The sequence below is a fragment of the Cebidichthys violaceus genome, unplaced genomic scaffold, assembly GCF_023349555.1.
Source record: "Cebidichthys violaceus isolate CVI_PGR_0920_01 unplaced genomic scaffold, fCebVio1.0.p SCAF_75, whole genome shotgun sequence".
NCBI classification, from domain to species: Eukaryota; Metazoa; Chordata; class Actinopteri; order Perciformes; family Stichaeidae; genus Cebidichthys; species Cebidichthys violaceus.
The window spans coordinates 816817-838376 of record NW_027176959.1 but is presented as its reverse complement, the minus strand read 5'-3'; the positions used below and the strand labels follow the sequence as shown (position 1 = coordinate 838376).

At 42.2% G+C, this 21560-nt stretch overlaps 2 protein-coding genes across 2 annotated transcripts; both read left to right on the top strand.

The window, feature by feature from the left end:
* Window positions 1-1279: 1279 nt before the first annotated feature.
* LOC137892140 (deoxyribonuclease-1-like) lies at window positions 1280-12017 on the top strand. The gene is made up of 9 exons (XM_068737070.1): window positions 1280-1595; window positions 5222-5363; window positions 5633-5721; window positions 5881-5967; window positions 7553-7665; window positions 8053-8165; window positions 8300-8451; window positions 8564-8657; window positions 11827-12017. The coding sequence occupies exons 2-9, from the start codon at window positions 5223-5225 to the stop codon at window positions 11872-11874; spliced, it is 837 nt and encodes a 278-aa protein (XP_068593171.1). The 5' UTR covers window positions 1280-1595; window position 5222; the 3' UTR covers window positions 11875-12017.
* Window positions 12018-13821: 1804 nt separating this feature from the next.
* Window positions 13822-21525, top strand: LOC137892138 (deoxyribonuclease-1-like). Its single transcript, XM_068737069.1, has 9 exons — window positions 13822-13934; window positions 14554-14695; window positions 15527-15615; window positions 15721-15807; window positions 16640-16755; window positions 16952-17064; window positions 17175-17329; window positions 17418-17511; window positions 21321-21525. Exons 2-9 carry the CDS (start codon window positions 14555-14557, stop codon window positions 21384-21386), a joined length of 861 nt encoding a protein of 286 aa, XP_068593170.1. The 5' UTR covers window positions 13822-13934; window position 14554; the 3' UTR covers window positions 21387-21525.
* The last annotated feature ends 35 nt before the right edge of the window (window positions 21526-21560 follow it).

Below are 21560 nucleotides of genomic sequence, written 5' to 3'. Positions count from 1 at the left end.
ATCTCCTTTTTTTAAAAAGCAGCTAAGAGCATGAAGCAGAGCAAAAGTATAGTGCAGAAACAAACTAATACAAATACAATAAGTGCAACGAACTAATATGAATACAATAAGTGCTAATACAATACAATAAGTGTTAAGTGGAAGGCTCATTGTAGCACTTCCTGAAGAGGTGAGTTTTCAGCCTGCGCCGAAAGATGGGCAGCGACTCCGCTGTCCTGACGTCAGTGGGAAGTTCATTCCACCACTGTGGGGCCAGGACAGAAAACAGCCATGACCGGGTCGATCGGCCGCAGGGACCTCTGAGCGACGGGGCGACCAATCGCCCCGAGGCAGCAGAGCGAAGTGGTCAAGGCGGGGGTGTAGGGCTTGACCATGGCCTGGAGATAGGAAGGAGCTGTTACTTTCACACACACAGACAGACACACACACACACACACACACACACACACACACACACACACACACACATCAACAATAGCAAAGTCATATGGCCAAGCATTGAACCCACACACCTATTGCTACACCCCCCCCCCCACCCACATCAACAATAGCAAAGTCATATGGCCAAGCATTGAACACACACACCTATTGTAACCCCCCCCCCCCCCCCCCACACACACACACACACACACACACACACACACATCAACACAACATAGCAAAGTCATATGGCCGAGCATTGAACCTATTGCAAAACGCACACACATAAACAGATGGCAGAACGATTAACCATGAATCTGTGACCTACTGATACCTGTGCTTAGCCACGTATACACACACAGTTCCTCTTTTGATGTTTCATGCGTTTTAGCCACGTACACATACAGACAAAGGTAACCTTTTATAACATATGACCTATATAACCTTTTTTGCATATAACCTTTTTTTATTCTTGATATTTTAACACTTATTGCTTAGGGATAGGGCTCCTACCTCATAAAGGTAGCAGTCAAATAACCTTGCCAAAGAGAACATATATTTGAAAGCTGAATCTGTTATATAATCCATGCTTTGCAACAAACCTGTATAATCGTTTTTCACTGTGATATCATGTTTCCATTGTCTTGTACCTAACAGTGAGCAGATGTGCCATACGTCCTGAGTAACAGTGTGGGGGGGGGGGGGGGGGTCACTAAAGTCAGAATAGACGGAAGGGGGTCAGGTAAGGCCCTGACCAGAGCAATAGCTTGTCTGGGCGGAGTACAGCGCTCCTAGCTGTCTCACAAGACAGAGGGCTGGACTTCCTCTGGCTCTTGCTCAGCTGATGATAAATACCTTCGATTTTAGAAGATCAAGGCAGAAGAAGGAGGAGCGGCAGGTCGTAACCTGTGTTAAATTTAAAATTAATTTAACCAATCTCCGGACTTTTTGGCAAAACACTTTGCTCACTGGTTTAGGTTTTATTCTTTTTCTGGTGTTGCAAACTTGTTGTAGACCACTTTTTCTCTGAATTGGAATCCAAAGAAATATATTTTGAATTGAATTAAATAAACAAGTGAAAACTATTTTATTTTGCTCCATTTTTCCATCCCGGACAGGACATCGAAACCAAGAGAGAGGGGTCTCCTCTAGGGGGAGATCATTCAGCCACTGAAGTAAGCTGCAGCACGCTCACACCACGGCACATCACTGATACCATCTCACACACACACACACACACACACACACACACACACACACACATAGTCACATGCATTCTTAAAGTAGGAGAGACCTGGGGACACCTCCGGTCACCAACGACCGTGAGTTTGAAAGAGATTCAAACCTGTGGATCTCAGAGCAGAGATATAAAAAATATCTTTTTAAAACCAATTGCTATCCGAGCACTACACTATACTAAAACGTAGGTGAAAAAAAAAAATCTGCATATTCACATAACACTGAAACATTTGACAAGTGAAATACAATGTTAAATGAAGCTCAACACCTACGAGGGCTACAAATACACTAAATGCAACTAACTAAGTGCAGACACATGAATACACGCATAACAGGATGCTTCATCATTAACGGACAATGCATATAATCAAAATGAATGTAATTGATAAGAACCAGTCACATATATGTATATGACAACAAAGCAGGTAGAAAACCCAAATAACACAATTCAACAGGCCTCTGCACATTCCAGCAACACTGCCGCGCTAAAACACACATTCTGTCACACACTAAAGGGCACCATTCAAATATTATTCACATCAGAGGGAACAATATTAATTCTTTGAATACAAAGAGTTTATTACCGCGTTTGTTCAGTACATCAAGAGGTCCTTTTTGATTGCCATGGACGACAGTGATGACAGTGATGACAGTGATGACAGTGGAGCCTCCCCAGTTTTACTTCTTGAATTTGTTTCAATGCGTTTGAGGGCTGAAAATGTCCGCTAGACAGAAGCAGTAGATATTGGGATTGTCACCGCCAAACATGCCAAAACGCTAAAAATGTAATGTCACATAAAAACGTCTTACATATCTTTAAACTTGAACTCTTACTACTACAAAGGTCTGCTACCTAGTTTCACAACAGTCACGCTAGCCCACTGACCAATCGAGTCGCACGTTAATGCTGACGTACTTGTAGGCCAGTAAGAAGGCTCTGACATGTCAAAGAATACGCCCAACATGTCAAACTAAAGATCTGATTGGTTGAAGACTATGACAATCAACAGTATCGTCCCCATTTACTTAAACTGCAAAGAGATTCACTTGTCAGTCTGAAGACCTCTTGGTGCTAAGCAGAGCAACTGAGGAAGACAGTAACTGTGCAATGAGATAATAAGCTAATGGGAAAAAATATTTAGAATATATGTAGTGTATTTAAGAAAAAAATTTCAATTATAAAATAGCATAACTTTGTGATTCTGTCTAGGCCAGCAGAGAAGGCCTTGCTGGCCCTGATGGCCCACAACTGGGTTTAAATACTCTGTTACAAGTAAAAGTCATGCATTCAAAAAAGTAGCATCAAAATATAGCTTATTTACTTAAACAACCAAACGTAAAAGTAGCTATTCATTGTGTTGAATGTCCCATTTCATTATAATGTATTTTATAATACTGGATTATCATAACTGATGGATTTATGTGTAATTGTTACTGTTACAGCTGGTAAAGGCAAAACTAATTGTAACAAATGTATATGCTGAGATTTAGCATGATCAATATTAATACATCATACTTTATCAATGTTTTTTTTGTTTTAACAATCTGAAGCTGCAAAGTAACTAAAGCTGTCAAATAAATAAAGTGGAGTAAAAAATACATACTTCTGAATTGTAGTGGAATAGAAATACACAGGAGCACAAAATGGATGTACGGTGCAGAGATATGGATATACTCAAGTAAAAGTACCTCAAAAGTACAGTAGGCCTACTTGAGTAAATGTACTCATTCCACCACTAAATGCCACTTACTGATTCCATCCATCACAGCACAATAGAACATTTTCTGAGGTCTCAATAATGGCGCACCCATCATCACACTCATCTCTGCCCATCTTTTGAAATATGAATGAATTTGGAAACAATGTGAAACTTGATTGATGATTATATTTAAGAATGCATCTACCTCTGAAAAAATAAATTAATAAGTGTATAAGTAAGTCCAGCCTTCAGAAAACAAGTGTGTCTTAAGACGACACATGTTATATTTCCAGGCTGTAGTTTGGTTCACCTCATGTTTTTACTGGGAGATATTATTTTTCATTTTGGCGTGAAAACCATGTAAACATGACTCAATAGAAGAGAGAGATTTCATCACACATGACCTCAAATCAACTCCCTTTATCACATATTCACGCCATCTGTTGCCTTCTCACTGCTACCGTGAACACCGCAGCTAAAAATAGCCTCTGTTGATCATCTGTACACTCTAGTTCAAGAGGTGCTTTGACCGGTGGAATTATCAGATAATAATCCTTAATAACCTTTCTAATGTTAATATTGTGATTTACATTGTAAATGTAAGCACTTAAATTATCTTTTTCTTCATGTAAACACACGTTAAAATATGTAGCTACACAATGCTAGCATTTTTGTTTTTAACAATTTAAAGTTTTTAAGGTGCAGGTTTGAAAGTAAATTTCTCTTATAATTTTAGAAATCTTATTATTTCTAAACACAAAAACAACACGAGCCATTAAATGCTCTATCTAAGTTATATTGTACATGCTTGTATTCTCAGTGGTTGGTGCCTAACAGATTTATTATAAATCAATTGTGAAATTCTTCCACAAAACATACTGCAAATATTGCTATTTGGAATTTTACTTCCATAATATTTTCCCAAAAAGTTCTTCCACATACACCTACTGTCAGGTTCAATGCGTTTGCATGCAACCTTTACATGGGAGCTGACAGAAAATGTATTTCATTTAGCAGTACACACTCTAAATGTCACACAGCAGGGGCGGATCCAGACGTTGTAAACATTCGGGGCTCAGCCCAAACCTGGTGGGGGGGCCAGTCTTTTTTTTGTGCCCTATTTACGGCAGCTTTATGCACGCAAGCAAATTGAGATAATAGAACGCCTAAAACTTATACATCTTTCGGGAAAAACATGAGAGTTGCCAAGGAAACAATCATCCTATATTTTATCTTCTTGTTCTCAAACTGTATTCATCATTCTGACACCGTAGCCCAACAAATGTTGAGGATGAAAAAAAGTCAAAGATTGTCTTATTACTATTTTTGAATTCCATAACATACTTAATTAGGCTAGGAATTAAGCGTTAACAGCATTAATAATCTGGAACTTATTTTTGTTACACAGTTCGAGAACTAGTCTTGCAGATTATCTAACAATATACACAGGGACTGGTTTTGCTTGATCTTTAATAAGATGTTATTTGAAAGGTGAAGATGATTCATTAAACACAGGATATGGTTTTTACTCTGGCTGACTAAATGTAAAATATGGCAACAGTATGCGTATAGGATAATAAAAAGTTCACCACATTGTATTTTACAACCTTTGTACCAAGAATCACCTCCACACCAGTGTGACCAGGGTGACAGAATAATGATAGAAGATAGAGATCCTGCTGTCGTGTGTCCAGGGGTGCAGATGTTGGTGCGTCTCTGACTCCCACAGCTGGGCAGAGAGTCTTTCAGGCTCCTCTAGCATGCAGTATAACTATTACATGCTACCTGTCCATGTGTCATAAAATCAAGATTTAGAATGATGTATTTTAAATATACACACTAATGTGACCTCTTTGGCCCAGGATGCGTTGGGTGTGTGTGTTGGGCCTCTTGTCGGCCCTGCTGCATCTGTCTACCTCCCTGCTGCAGCTGGGAGCCTTCAACATCCAGATATTTGGAAACCGGAAATCCTCCAACCCGACTGTCATGAACATCATCAGCACGGTCTGAAATTTTTTATAAAAATTTTTTTTTGGCATCCAATATTCCTTTTTTTAAGACTGTATCTCATCAATATAAAGAGGATATATTTTGAACAGCGCTGAGTAACGTTAAAATACCACAAGGTTTACTCGACATCTGGCCTCCCTTCAATTGCAATAGTTTCAGGAGAACTCTACTTGAATCGAATGAAACTAAACAGACCACTAATATAATAAGACGCCACTGCCGCAAGAACTCTAATCAGATATGTGTTGTTTTCTGTTTCTCAGATTGTCTGTCGCTACGACGTCATTCTGATCCAGGAGGTCAGAGACAATGATCAGACAGTGACTAACAGACTCAGGACGGCCGTCAACGGGTTAGACTAACCACACACCTTATATAGTGCTTATATTACTACACACAGAATATAGTGACCTTCTGTAGAAGTTAAGTTGGAAGGCTCATGAACTCACATTATGATTTGAGACAAACAAAATGATGCTCTACATCTGTGTGTTTGTGTGTGTTTTCGCAGTGTGTGTGGTCAGCATGGGTACGACTACATCGCCAGCAACCCTCTGGGTCCTAATATACACAAGGAGAAATATGCCTTCTTCTACAGGTAAACAGAGAGAGGCAAAAACAACCGATCCTCTGTTGGAATCCTCCGTTGAGACCCCACATCAGTGACCAGAAAACAAACTATTTCTCTTTTAAAGTTATACTTCAGATCTGCACAGTGTCTTTGTCTTTATTGTCAGCGATTAGTGCCAGAAAACTACTTATGTAAAAGTAGCCAACATTACAATTAAAATACTCAACTACAAGCATTCAACATCGAATACATAAGTATTATCAGAAAAACGTAAAGTATCACAAGTATAACCACATAATGCAGCAGACTGGGCCCTGTCACAGTAATAGATTACAATGCTAGATTATTATTGTTAGCTGGTCTTGGTGGAGCCAATTTCAACTAATTGATATCTAATTTCTTAATTTAATCTGTACCAATGCCTCATGTTATAATGTATGTTATATGTTTTGTATGTGAAAGCACAATCTGAAAAGTAACCTTAAGTAAAGTAACTGAAGTAAACTGAAGTTATTGTAAATATTTGCCTCTGAGATGTAGTGGGGCGGACGTATTTAGTAACAAGAAATGGAAACACTCAAGTTCAAGTAACTCAAAATTGTACATGTATATAGCGTCCAAAACTTGTAGCAGAGTGTGAACCTTAAGTTGACACGTGTTTCTGGTCCTATGCACATAACTCACACCGACGTAGGTGAAAGCAAGAAAGCTTTTATTGATCCAATTCCCTCGTACAAGTTGGTGAAACAACTTCCTTTCTTCCTAAAAGTATCGCTGTTTATCTCGACACACTCAAGAAGTCCACAGATTAATCCACAGATTGTTCCACAACATAATCCACACAACACGGTTACTCCCCACCACTGGTTTTTATGAAAGATGGTTCAGTACAGATATTAGCAGATCGGAGTTTACAGTAAATATGGGTGATCATGTGTCACGTACTACTGTAGAAACATGAAGGAGAAGACCCACTCTCTACGTAGCTAAAGACTCATTCTAAGATAACAAAAATGCAACGATTCGTAGCTTCAGGTGATGAAAACATTCAAACAACACTCTGCCAATAGATCCCCCGAAATTCTACACACTGTTCCTTTTTGAATGCAAATTACTTGCAGATGTGTTGTGAAAAATTAAAATGCATTTGAAATTCCCATATCATATGGAGTGTCACATAACTGCATAACATGCACAATATACAGCATAGCCCACCATACTAGCTACTATATAAATAGCCCACTTTAAAAACACCAAACACATCATGAAATTTAATTTCTGCAAAGAATACTGGTGAATACAGAATACCTTTTGGTCCAACTGTATTTAGTAACACAGACTTCCTTTGGTAATTATACTTACATTTGTTGGGCAAAAAAACAAAAACATGACACAACTGCACATTACATTCATCCATTCACACATTCAGGACCGGTCAAGCTGCTCCCTAGTGGGAGCCGATAAATGACTTCTGAAAATGCTCCAGCGATGCTGTGAATAGCTGACTACAGGAAAGGGTTGATGAGCTTTAACCGCTTTTTGAAGACTACTTCAAAGGCAATGTGTTTACAGTTAGTGAGAGATGTGGTTAAGTACTATCTTTCCTCTGCAGGACGACGACGGTGGCCGTGGTTAGATCCGCCATCTACAACGACGTTCCCTACGGTTTCTACGGTCGCTTCAGCCGCCCGCCCTTCATGGTCGAGTTCTCCTCCCAACAAGCCGGTAGGCTCTGAAAGAGTGCGGCAAAGAACAGAGAGCGATAACTCTTTCTCACTGTCAGACGCCAGTGATGTAGATTGCCTCTCTTGTTAGGCGACCAACTGAGAGCTAAACACCAGACGTGTGTGAGAGATTCTGAGGTCACGATCCGTTGGTCACCAAGGCCCCTTTAAAAACTGTTTTGTCTTCAGTTGAATTCTGACTGCCATACAGTATTTATGTCAGCCACATAGGGCCGGCAACTCTGTCCTGCTACATTTAAAAGACAGTGAGCTCACTTTTTTGTTATATGAATCATGTCTGCCATATCCAAAACATCAACTTGTCTCTTGTCATCTCACATTTCCCTCTTCGTTCACTCACTCCTTTCTCCTTCCTCCTGTTTTATAGTTGTGAGGAACTTTGTTCTGATCCCCCAGCACACCACTCCAACAGCCGCTGTGCAGCAAATCGATGCCCTCTATGACGTGGCGACTTATGTCATCAATCAATGGAACACCAATGTGAATGTTCTCCTCCAGAAAACACGCAAAACCAATTATTTGGTGGAATTTTTTTTTAAAAGAGTGTAAAGGATGATTAATTTGTTAAAATACAAGATGGGGGGTGGTTGAAACTATTTCTGCTCTCTCTGCAGAACATCGTGCTGCTGGGCGACTTCAACGCTGGAGGCACTTACGTAACGCCCCCCAGATGGCAGCAGATCCACCTCTTCATGGACCCGCAGTTCCACTGGCTGATCAACAACGCTGCGGCAACTTCAGTGCGAACAGGCTTACCTTACGACAGGTGGACAAACACACACAAACACACATATACACACTTGCATGCACACACACACACACACACACACACACAGGTGTACAGACTCTAAATTCCACTCCTCTTCCTGTATCTGCAGGATTGTGGTCACTGGTGCCATGAACGCTGGAGTGGTGCCCAACAGTGCTGGGGTCTACAACTTCAGGGTGGCCTTTGGTCTCAACTTGCCAGATGTAAAAACAACTTTAGCTTTAACTCTCCTCTATAATAGAATTCACATTGTTATGTGTGCCGTTGTCATCGTGGCCGTTGTAGCGGGCTAATTTCGGTTTAAATTTATACTTCCACGGCAAGGGAGAATCAGTGATCAAAAAGGTGGATCATCCAGGACCGTTCCTCAAATGTGACGATGTCGACTGCATAATTTGTGGGCGTGGCAGACATCGTTTGACCTCTTCTCTGATTTTGAGGCGGCTGTAGCTCAGTGAGTAGAGCGTGTCGACCTCCAACCAGATGGTTGACGGTTACGAAGTGTAGAGAGTAAATGAGTAAATGAGTAGAAAGGAAGAGTGTGTCAAGAGTGTAGATTAATAGGCAGAAATAGAACATAATATTCATACATTTGTTTTTATTAGTGTATAATGACCTGAAACTAAGAAGGCTTATGCTTTACTTAGCTTAGAAAAAGACATTTTTTATCTTTTTAGGAAGCGGGTCCTCCTCCACAGAGTCCGCCATGTTGCACCGCCATGAGCCTTTCTTTAACTAAAGGTAGTGATAAGCTCCAACGTTACTGGTGCTTTTTATTAGTACGTTGTAATGTTTCGGTGTAGTTTATTATCACGCTGCAGGGAGCATCTCCTCTGCTCTGTCTGTCAGGGCTGATCTCCTTCAACTACACTCACGCACACATGGAACTAAGTCAGCATACAGAGCACAGAGGCTGCAGAGGAAAAATCCAAAACTTTATCAATACATCTGTTCAACGAACATGAACATGTAAACGAAAGTGAAACCTAATTCAATCTGCTCTGTCTGCAGCCTCTCCTCCACCGCTGCTATGTTTAAACAAACACAACGATCGGCCAAAAGCTTTTTCTTTTCTTTTTTACAAACATGCTAAAACCAAAGCTGTCTGTCCTCAGTCTGTTTCTGTTAGTTTCTTATGAACTTCTCTGCTGGCTGAGACGAAGCAGACAGGAGGACAGAATCAATGACTGATACTATACTATCAATGAACCACGGGGACAAACAGGACTCAAAGGCACTCAAATGGATCAGACAAAAAACGTAGTCGATGAAAAACAGGCAGAGAACATAACACTAGGAGAATCACTGAAACGCTGGACACAAAGGACTAAGATGAACCGGCACAGAGACAGGGGAACACAGGGTTCAAGTACAGTGGGGAGGTGTAGGTGATGGGACACAGGTGGGATCAATCAGGGGCAGGGCAGACAATCACTGTGGCGGGAAAACACACAAAGGCAGGAAGTGAAGTGACATGAAATGAGAGGAACATGCCAACCATTATGAAATACAGCCGCCTTTAATAATTCTGGACTAACATGTTGGTTGGAAATTCTTTTAGAAGCTCCATCATCGTTGTGCCGTCGATGAGTGACTGCATATGTTAGTACCCCATATATAAGGTGGTCATTTGTATTATTTTGTGGCCTTTACTTAAAGCCCGTCATTTTGCTTAGTTTATGATGGATAGGACATTTTAGGATATTATATTATAATGTAGTCTTAGAGTTTTTAGTAAGGCCTTTATAGCTTAATATGTAATAATTATTTAAGATCCCTTACTGGTTCCAGTCATTTTTTTGTCCATTAATATTATTTCCTCCCCGCGGCTCTCATCCCTGCAAATTTGACTATTTTCTTTGATTCCTTAAATAAAACCTTTGGTTAATTTTTAGGAAATATGTCTCTGTCTCATAATGGTAATGAATCTGTAGGCCTTAACAATTCTAAAAGAAATGATATCTTACGGTTAAGCTTAAACTTCCTGGGGTGTAATTCCCCAGGTGGCGTTGTTGGTTCCTTCATTTTCCCTCAAAGGCCGCGCACATAAACATTACAGTTGCTGCTCTAGAGACGATATTTAGTTGTATCTCAATTATGAATGACTTCTAATCTTGATCTGAATTTTTTTGTTTTTCAAATTCTATACAAGTTTGTAAAAGCAATGATTTAGTCATGAGTATTTAAGAGTAGCTCCTTGCAGTGATTAAATCCTACAAACCACTTCATGTTTCATCCTCTTGTCACAGCGTAGGAAAGCACATCGCTATTGCCATGGATCATTTATTGTAACCAGCATTAACTAGCTAGCTAGCTAACTAGTGGACAGCTGACTAAGTGGCTAGCTTGCTAGTTCCAGCATGCTTTAATGCTACACTGGTTACAGAATATGAGCTCAGCAGCAGCTCTGGGTCTTACTCCCCGCCACTCCAGGGAAGGACAAGCTACCATAACTATCAAAAATCACAATTTTCTTTTGTGCTGGTCAAATGAACACAAAACCGTTCATTGCGTTCTACTTCTGTTCCATTTCAATGGTTTTCTCCTTGCAGCAGTGATGTAGAAGTATAGTGACGGCTTGGTCAATGCACGGTGACATCCCTGTTGGGAGGTTACAGGTGAAACAGATTGTGAACACGAGGAGGTGTCAGTAAGACGTTGTTATGAATCCCAGTGTTCTTCTTGGCAAGACCCGCCCTGCGCAGCCATTCAAGAGCAAGGATTGGCCAGCAACCATGCTCACCGAGGTACTGGTAGCCTGAGTTGTTCAGGTTCTATGCCCTGACCAATGGGCTATACTGGCCCAAACTAGTCAAGGTCTAATGCCTAAACCTACACAGGGCAGTTTTACCAAGAAGAGCATGATTATTGCGCATCAGTGTATCAAAGTCCACCTCCACGCACCTCGAAAACTCACAAAATAATCCGATTTTAAGGAAGGTTATGTGCTGGACTGTTTCTTTCCTTTGAGCAGTTGCCAGGCAACCGAAGGAGACTTAAGGAAATTCTCAGACCAGCCGAGCAATAGTTCAGCTTAGGGCCCCAAATAATGCAGCACATTTTTATTTTTTTTATTTCAAGTGTTTGATTTTTTAAAGCAAACTTGCACACATACATGCTTGGTAAATGGTCATCAGTTTTGGTTGATGGTGCTGAAACATGCAAAACCAGTACTGTGTGTAGTCCTTCAGTGATGTAAGTGAAGAGGGTGTTTTGATGACTTGAGTTTTACAAAACATAATAAACCTGTTTTCTGTCGAACCGAGGACATCTTGCTGAAGCTGGACCAACTAGAAATTGTGCCACAGGGGAAACCCACAATGTTTTCTCTCTCTCTCTCTCTCTCTCTCTCTCTCTCTCTCTCTCTCTCAGGCATTGGCTGTCAGCGACCATTTCCCTGTGGAGGTGACGCTGGCGTAAAAGAGTACCTGAATCACGACTGCCAAAACCGTTGCAGAGACCTCCACGGTGAATTTGGATAATGATGACTCATGGGGGTGCAACCCGCTGCAACCATGCAGCATTGAATTGACTAGACCAAAATAAACAAATTATTTCTGCTATTCTGTTTTGTCATTTTTTTCAATGTTTCACCTTCATTGTATCAAGTAGCAGCACAATTTTCAGAGGTATGTATCGAAAATGTTGCACAATAAACTAAAGCTATCTGCATGTCGTGACGCCAGCAGCAGTAGCAGTACGTCTGAAAGAGACTTTATGAGGATCATTGTTAAAGATAAAGTACACGGCTAAAAATGAAAGTGACGATGTGATTTTTAACAGCTTCATTTCATTCCTTAATCACACGAATCAATCCTCTGACAACAAAAACTATCATTGCTTCAGATATTTCAGGCTAAATGTAAATAAAACTGTGAGATCACAAAGGCATCGCCCACTGTGGGCTGTTCAAATGCACCCAGAGTTACTTTCATTAGTTATGGCTCTTGAAGTTACAGCAAGGCTAGGCACTCAGTGGAGACCGGCCTGTGGCAATAACTGACTGTTCGCTAAAGACCTCCCCCGAAAAGCAAATGTCCAATCACAGCTTAGCAACCGTAACTGGGCACAGTAGGTCTGTGAAGCTTTGGCTAACTAGCATACTGAATATTTCACAAAATATGGTTTAATGGTAAATTAGAATGGATTGATGTAACTTTAAATAAAGTATTTAGAAATTTGGATAGAAAACATTTTTGTCACTGAATCACTGGTGTCTATCAAGGTTCAAGGTTAAGTTATTGTCATTGTCCAACACAGGGTTAGCAACCAAATGCAGTTGTTCCTTTCTGCTACATAAGTGAAACAAACAAACTACTTATTATGGTGAGTGTTTCACGAGCTTGCTGGTTGAACAGTGAAAGTGAGCTGCTGCAGGGAGCTGTACTCAATGATCTTAGCACAATTGACACAAATAAACACGTGACACCAAAGGCAGATGCGTTTTTCAACTAGCGTCACAAACTCCCCAAACGCATGTATCATTCTATTAGTTTCCCCTCTCTCCTCTAGCCCCTTCTCTTTTTAAGCATCTCCATATACATGCCCAGCGACTTCTGAACGGAGTCTTTGGTGATGAAGTTTCCAAAGTGTTTGATGTCGGCGTCTCTGTTGGACGTCAGCTTGTCGATGGTTGGCTTCCTCATCATGGACTTGGTGGTCGCTTTGGCGTGGTCTGTGAAGTGGACAGATGAACAATTGTTCTCCAACTTCTTCATCATTTTTTAAACACAACAAATGGTGAGGAGGATTTATTTTCACTTCTGGCGCCTAAAAAATGGTACAATGATCTTATGTTACTATTTTTAAGTTACATACCTACATACATAAGTGGGGTGAAATTTAACGTAAAGAGCATTATTATTCTTGAAACCTATTTTTGAACAATTAAAAACAAAACAGGATGTGGGCTCTGCAGGATGATTGTTTCCTTGGGAATGATGTGCAGATTTTTAGGCTGTCCATTATCTCATAAGGCTAGTAAAATAATGTATATAGCTGACATGAATAGTTTACAATCCATCCCCGGCCCCCCCTTAGGTTTGGGCTGAGCCCTGAATGGATCCGCTCCTGCTGTGGAGCCCTGCAAATGTTACCTGTCAACACAGTGAGTTGGAATTTGAGTTGAATAATTCTAGAAACTAAATCAAATCAAAATCAGGAATTCTTTGAATTTCTATTATAAGACTGACACATTGTAGCCGACACATAAAACCACTGTGAGAGTCAATTTTGCCGAACGGGCCTCCTTGACCTGAAAACCTCGATCCCCACCTGCAACACACCTCCTCTCTTCACCCCTCCCCTCCAGCCTGACCCGGTCACATGCGCTGTGCAGGTAAATAAAAACCTCCTGATTAGACACTACCGACGGCTCTGCTCAGAAGTTGCAGAGGAGCCTCCGGGGATTTACACAAGCAAAGCCTCTGTGCCCTGCTCTCAACAGGCCTTCTCCTTCCCCACACGACTCACAGAAGCAGGTAAATATGCACCTCGGACTCTTCTTTCATGCTAAAATGTTTTTTCTCGTCACAGTAACATGGATGAATTATTTATTACAATATTAAAAAACAGTTTGTTGTCACGGAGAATCATCTTTCTTGCAGACTATCTAACACTATGCACAGATCATACTTTATGTCACAGTAACACAGTTTATGGTTTTTAATCTGGCTGACTAGATGTAACTTACAGTCACATTTTATGTTGGATCACCAATACAAAAAGCCACCACACTCGAGCTGATGATATTTTACAACCTTTGTACCCGGAATCCTCTTCGCACCAGTGTAACCACGGTAAAAGGAAAATGTATTCTCCCACAATGCTGGAAGTAATATTCTACCCAGGATCCCCTCTGCAAACAGCAGCGCATGAAACGACTCGCAGTGAGATAAACTTACAGGAATAGAGATCCTGCTGTCGTGTGTCCAGGGGTGCAGGTGTTGGTGCGTCTCTGACTCCCACAGCTTGGCAGAGAGTCTTTCAGGCTCCTCTAGCATGCAGTATAACTATTATTACTCTGTCCATGTGTCATAAAATCAAGATTTAGAATGATGTATTTTAAATATTCACACTAATGTGACCTCTTTGGCCCAGGATGCGTTGGGTGTGTGTGTTGGGCCTCTTGTCGGCCCTGCTGCATCTGTCTACCTCCCTGCTGCTGCTGGGAGCCTTCAACATCAAGTCATTTGGAGACAAGAAATCCTCCAACGCGACTCTCATGAACATCATCAGCACGGTCGGGAACTGTATAAATATAAACATTTTTCTTTCTTTCTTTCTTCCTTCTTTTTTTCTCAGACTGTTTCACATTACAAGTACCCACATTTGAAGTGTAAAGACAATATATATTTGAACGGTGGAGTTTGGGGAGACTCACAAGAGGTAGATTAAATACAAAAACAAAAAAATGCATTCTACATTTCCCACAATGCAACCGTTAGCATTTTATAATTTCTCCAGACCCTCCTTGTCTGGTAAATATCCATGGCTTTTAAATTCTACTTTCCCAGTTTGTAATGCATGTTTTCAGTTTGTACTGTCCAAGCCCGAGCTGATATGATCCTAATGACATCACTATGACATCACAAGGGTCATTTTCTCCTCCAGAATACATCATACAGCTGTTTTGAGAGGTATTTAAAGTAGTACTTCCCAAAGATCAACTGTAAGGATCCTTTAAAGGGACTCTGGTCCTTGGAAACAATACCACTTTCTTCCACAGGGGTCGCCAAAAACATAACAAGAAGAAAGCGTTAAATAAAGAATAAACATGACAAATTTACTTTGGTGTTCGTTGTTATTTGATAACAGCTGATCAATGAAACAATTTCTATAGGGTTGAGTGAAAAAAAACATTAGAGTTGAACTAGTAGAATGAGTGAAGTGCCCCTTTACTACCGACATTCATCATTACGGGAAAAGAGAGGACTTGTTGGTTCCCCTCTTTAAGTTCTGTTTTCTGTGTGTTTTATGGAGAACCATACATGAATCAACTCATATAATAAGACACCACTGCTACGAGAACCCTAATAATATGTTTAGGACATACGTGTTTTGTGTTTCTCAGATTGTCCATCGCTATGACATCATCCTGATCCAGGAGGTCAGAGACAGCGATCTGTCAGCGACTAAAAAACTCATGGAGCATGTCAACAAGTTAGACTGCACCTTACAAAACGCACATGTTATTATTATGATAATGATATTTATTATGATGTAAGATAAACAAAATTAGGATTTAATCTATGTGTGTTTTCGCAGAGGTTCTCCTCAGTTCAGGTACAGCCACATCGTCAGCGAGCCTCTGGGTCGCAGCTCCTACAAGGAGAGATATCTCTTCCTCTACAGGTAAACAGAGAGAGGCAAAAACAACCGATCTGTTGTAAGAAATCCTACGTTGAGACCCCACATCAGTGACCAGAAAACAAATTTACATTGTTGGATTATTAATGCCGATTTTAACGTTGTAGCTGGTCTTAGTGGAGCTCATCTTAACATCTTGATATGCTCTGGGGCAGTTTAATCTGTAACAATTTGTCATATATTATAATGTATGTCATATGTTTTGTATGTGAAAGCTCAATCTGAAAAGTAACAGTGAGTAAAGTAAGTAACCTTAATTGTAAACATTTGCCTCTGAGATGTAGTGGAGTAGAGAGGTATTTAGTAACAGCAAATAGAAACACTCAAGTACCTCAAAGACACCTCAAAACTGTACTGAGGTGCAGTACTTGAGTACATGTACTTAGTTACTTCTCACCACAGGTTTAATTAAAGCCGGTTCAATATACATATTAGCAGATTGAAGTTGGTGAAAACGCCACACTTTTGACTGCTTTTCGTGGCATTGAATGCAATTTCTCAACGAATTCACTTAAAGGGCCAGTGGGCAGGATTTAGTGGCATCTAGTGGTGAGGTTTCAGATTTAAACCAACTGAAGACCTCTACCTTCACAAGCGTGTCAGAGAACTGTCCTATCCTATGGCAGTTATACCTAAATTATTTTCCTTGGCAAAAAAAAAAAAAAAAGGCATGACACATCTGCACACCACATTCACCCTTTCAGGATTGAGCTGCCCCCTAGTGGTCGGCCCCAGAAGGCACAGGACTTACTTGTTCAAAAGTAAAAGTTTTTACAGACAGCGACAGATGTGGTCAAGTAGCATCTCTCCTCTGCAGGGAGCAGACGGTGTCCGTGGCTAAAAACTACACCTACGACGACGGCTGCGAGCCATGTGGGACGGACACCTTCAGCCGAGAGCCCTTCGTTGTCATGTTCACCTCCAAAGAAACCGGTAGGCCCCCGGGGGGAGTGTGGCAATTACAAAACAAAAAAACCTCTTAGACTTGTAAATTCTTTCTGTCACACAGTATTTATGTCAGACAAATGTTGGCAGTGTTGGCATCTCTTTTCTGCCATATCCAAAAATCTCAACTTCCTCCTTCACGCATTTCCCTCCTTCATTCACTCCTTCCTCCTTTTTTTTATAGCTGTGAGGAACTTTGCTCTGATCCCCCAGCACACCTCTCCAGACTCCGCTGTGAAGGAAGCCGACGCCCTCTTTGATGTGGTGACTGATGTCCGCGCCCGCTGGAACACCAATGTGAATGCTCTCCTCCAGAAAACACAGGAAAAAAAAGAGTGCAAAGGATGATTAATTTGTTAAAAATATGAGATGGTGGGTGGTTGAAACTATTTCTGCTCTCCCTGCAGGACATTGTGCTGCTAGGCGACTTCAACACAGGCTGCAATTACGTATCGGGCTCCGACTGGCAGCAGATCCGCCTCTTCACGGACAAGAGTTTCCACTGGCTGATCACCGACGAGGCCGACACCACGGTGTCACACACTAACTGCCCTTACGACAGGTGGACACACATGCATAGACACTTGCATGCACACACATCACATGCCACACAGAGACTCTTAATTCCAACCCTCTTCCTGTATCTGCAGGATTGTGGTCACTGATGACATGATGAAGGGAGTGGTGCCCGGCAGCGCTGAGGTCTACAACTACATGGTGGACTTGAAACTCAGCCACAGTCTGGTAAAGACAACTTTAGCTTTAAATCTCCTCTATGATAGAATTCATATCAGTTGCAATGTAGTAAAAAGGCCGGGTCTAGTAGGAGTTGCTTAAAACCGGCTGGGGATCGTGTTTTTTCTTGACCCTATTAATAAGTGGGTAGAGCGTGTTGTCTTCTAGAACGTTGGCTATATGATCACTGACTCCTTCTATCCACAAGTCAAAGCGTCCTTGAGTGAGACAAGATGCTCCCAGTGCACTTTAAAGCAACCTACTTCTTCTAAAATGCGTAGGAAGGTGCATTCAAGTGCTAGGATTGGCTGTGGTTCTGAAAAGTGAAGCCAATGCGAAAGTGCCTTAAACTTGCATTCTCTCTAAAGGCAAAAAAGAAGTCTGATTGTATAGAAGTCTATGAGAAAATGACTATACTTCTCACTTGGTTTATTACCTCATTAAACACTGTAAACATGAGTTTAGGGTCTCAATCTCTAGTTTCAAGTCTTCTTCAATACAGCATGATGTTCATTTAGTAAATTATGGTCCATTTAAAGTCAAATAGACCATAATCCAGGGTATGCTTGAGGGCGTGGCAACCTTGGTATTGACAGGTCGATACAGCTACCAGAGTCGTATACTGCGTCTCTACGTCTCTTCTCCGCAGTCCAAATGTGGTCACTTCCAGCTCACCGGTTGCAAAAAGCCAAGACGGCGACGGACAAAATGTGGCAAAACAAAGGCAACGAAGGCAAACAAAGGCAACAGGGCGACTTTTTCAAGCCCTCGTCAAGCTAAGACTTCTCAAGCGTGTACTTACGGGGTTTCTATTTGTCTACCATGTGTTTGCATCCTATTACTGTCCGTTCGTCTGCCCAGGGTGTCACGTAAACATTGGGCCACTTCCAGGAGCACCTGGAAGAGCTGGACACATTAGTCTCGCACTTCCATGACGATGGCTCCACACTCATCCTGCTCGGGGACTTCAACATCCAGACTGATAAGTTAGAACCTCTTCTTTCGTTCCTCTCCTCCTTTGACCTTTATCACTCCTCTTCTCCTCCTACCCTCAAGGCCGGCAACCAGCTGGATCTTATCTTCACTAGACACTGTTCTACTACTAACCCCTCTGTCACTCCACTCCAGCTCTCTGACCACTATTTCATGTCTTACTCACTCTCCCTCTCCTTTCCCCTCTTACTTCCGCCACCTACCCACATGGTTTCTACCTGTAGTCACCTCCACTCCCTTTCCCCCGCTGATCTTTCTTCTTCTGTTACCTCTGCTCTCCCTGACCCTGAATCCTTCTCTCTCCTATCCCCTGATACTGCTACTGATCTTCTCCTTGGCACCCTTTCCTCTTCTTTGGACAACCTCTGTCCCTTCACCTCCAGGCCTGCACGCCCAACTCCACCTGCCCCATGGCTGTCGGACTCAGTGCGTACTGATAGACGGGGCCTAAGAGAGGCTGAGCGTAAATGGAGAATAGGCAAACTCCCGGAGGACCTTCTTAACTTCCAATCTCTTCTTTCCACTTTTTCCTCCTCTCTATCTACTGCTAAAGCTGCTTTCTTCTGCTCTAAAATCCTAACCTCTGCTTCCAATCCTAAAAAAGTCTTTGAAACTTTCTTTTCACTCCTCCAACACCCACCCCCTCCTCCTACTTCCTCCCTTCTCCCTGAACATTTCGCCAACTTCTTTGACAAGGTGAATGATATCAGATCCTCCTTCTCTCAGCCCCCCTGTACCTGTCCACCCTCTCCCTCTCTACCCTGTCCAGCTCTTCCCCCAGGGCTCTCCCTCTCCTCTCCATGCCCCATCTTACCCTATCTGGCTCCCCTCTCCCCTAACGAGGTCCTCAACCTTGTTACATCTAACTGCCCCACCATATGCTCCCTTGACCCAATCCCCTCCCCTCTTCTTCAGGCTATTGCGACTGAATTCCTTCCCTTCCTCACCCACCTCATCAACACATCTCTTGCTTCAGGATGCTTTCCCACGGCTTTCAAGACTGCCAGAGTCACCCCCCTTCTGAAGAAACCATCGCTTGACCCCTCGGATGTCGAGAACTTCAGACCGGTTTCTCTTCTACCCTTTCTATCCAAAACACTTGAACGTGCTGTCTTTAATCAACTGTCTTCCTATCTCCACCAGAACAACCTCTTGGACCCCCACCAGTCCGGGTTCAAAGTGGGTCACTCGACAGAGACGGCCCTCCTTGCGGTGACAAAGTCGCTTCACGCCGCGAGAGCAAACTCTCTCTCCTCTGTCCTGATTCTCCTGGACCTGTCTGCGGCGTTTGACACTGTGAACCACCAGATCCTCCTCTCCACCCTCGAAGGGATGGGCATCTCAGGCTCTGCACTCTCCCTGTTTGCATCCTACCTGACAGGTCGATCCTACCAGGTGACATGGAGGGGGGCCGTGTCGGAACCACGCATGCTGACTATGGGGATTCCACAAAGTTCAGTCCTGGGCCCCCTTCTATTCTCGCTCTACACTCTGGGTTCTGTCATTCGCTCACATAACTTCTCTTACCAATGTTATGCCAATGACACCCAGCTGGTCTTGTCATTTCCCCCCGGTGACACCCAAGTGGAGGCACGCATCGCTGCGTGCTTGGCTGACATCTCGAAGTAGATGAGGACATACTACCTCAAGCTCAACCTAGACAAAACCGAGCTACTGTTTCTCCCGGGGAAGGGTTGCCCGCACCGGGACCTGTCCATCACCATTGATGATAGAGTGGTGACGCCAACTTGGACTGCAAGGAACCTGGATGACCAACTGTCATTCTCAGCAAACATTTCATCGGTTACATGCTCCTGCAGAACAGCTCCTTCCTATCTCCAGGCCATGGTCAAGCCCTACACCCCCGCCCGACCACTGGGCTCTGCTGCCTTGGGGCGATTGGTCGCCCCGTCGCTCAGAGGTCCCTGCGGCCGATCGACCCGGTCACGGCTGTTTTCTGTCCTGGCCCCACAGTGGTGGAATGAAAAGAGTCGCTGCCCATCTTTCGGCACAGGCTGATAACTCACCTTTTCAAGAAGTACTACCCTGAGCCTTCCATTCAACACTTATTGTATTCATACTAGTTTGTTGCACTTATTGTATTTGTATTGGTTTGTTGCACTTATTGTATTTGTTTGTTTTTACACTGTACTTTTGCTCTGGTTTATGCTCTTGTTCATGCTCTTAGATGCTTGTGTAAGCAGGGAGATGCACTTATGACTTCTGGTGACTAGTAGTTCTCTTGAATACCTATGTTGAATACACTTATTGTAAGTCGCTTTGGATAAAAGCGTCTGCTAAATGACTGTAATGTAATGTGTTTGTACAGTTGATATGAAAGCACTGGAAACAGATGTCAAAAGTTAGCCTAGCTCTGTCCAGAGGTAACAAAGTCTGCCTCCAAGCACCTGTAAACCTTTTTAAGTAATCCACTCTTTTATGGAAAGTTATTTACTGGACTGTTTCTTTCCTTTGAGCAGTTGCCGGGCAACTGAAGGAGACTTCCAAGAGCAATAGTCCAACTCAAAGCCCCAAATAAATCGTCTAATCTTTTTTTTTTTTAAATGCACGCATACATGCTTGGAAAATGGTCAGCAGTTTTGGTTGAAGGACTGAAACATGTAAAACCAGTACTGTTTGTAGTCCTTTAGTGATGCAAGTGAAAAATGTTTTTTGACGACCTTTTGAGTATTACAGAACATACTAAACCATGTTTTACATGGAAAGGCCTGTTTTCTGTTTAACCTAAGCAATCTTCTGTATAGTTAAGCTGGACTAACAACAAATTGTGCCACAATGCTACGTTTTCTCTCCATCTCCCTCAGACATTGGCTGTCAGCGACCATTTCCCTGTGGAGGTGGAGCTGATTGACCAGGCTGCTGCTGCCTGAATTTCGACTCCCACAAGTGTTGCAGAAACTTCCAGGCTGAACTGGAGTCATGAGAGATCAGTGGGGGAACTCTTTACAATCAAACAGCCTTAAATTTATGAGACCAAAATAAACAAATAATTTCTGCTATTAAACAGAAGTCCACGCACCTTTATTGTATCAAGTGGCAGCACA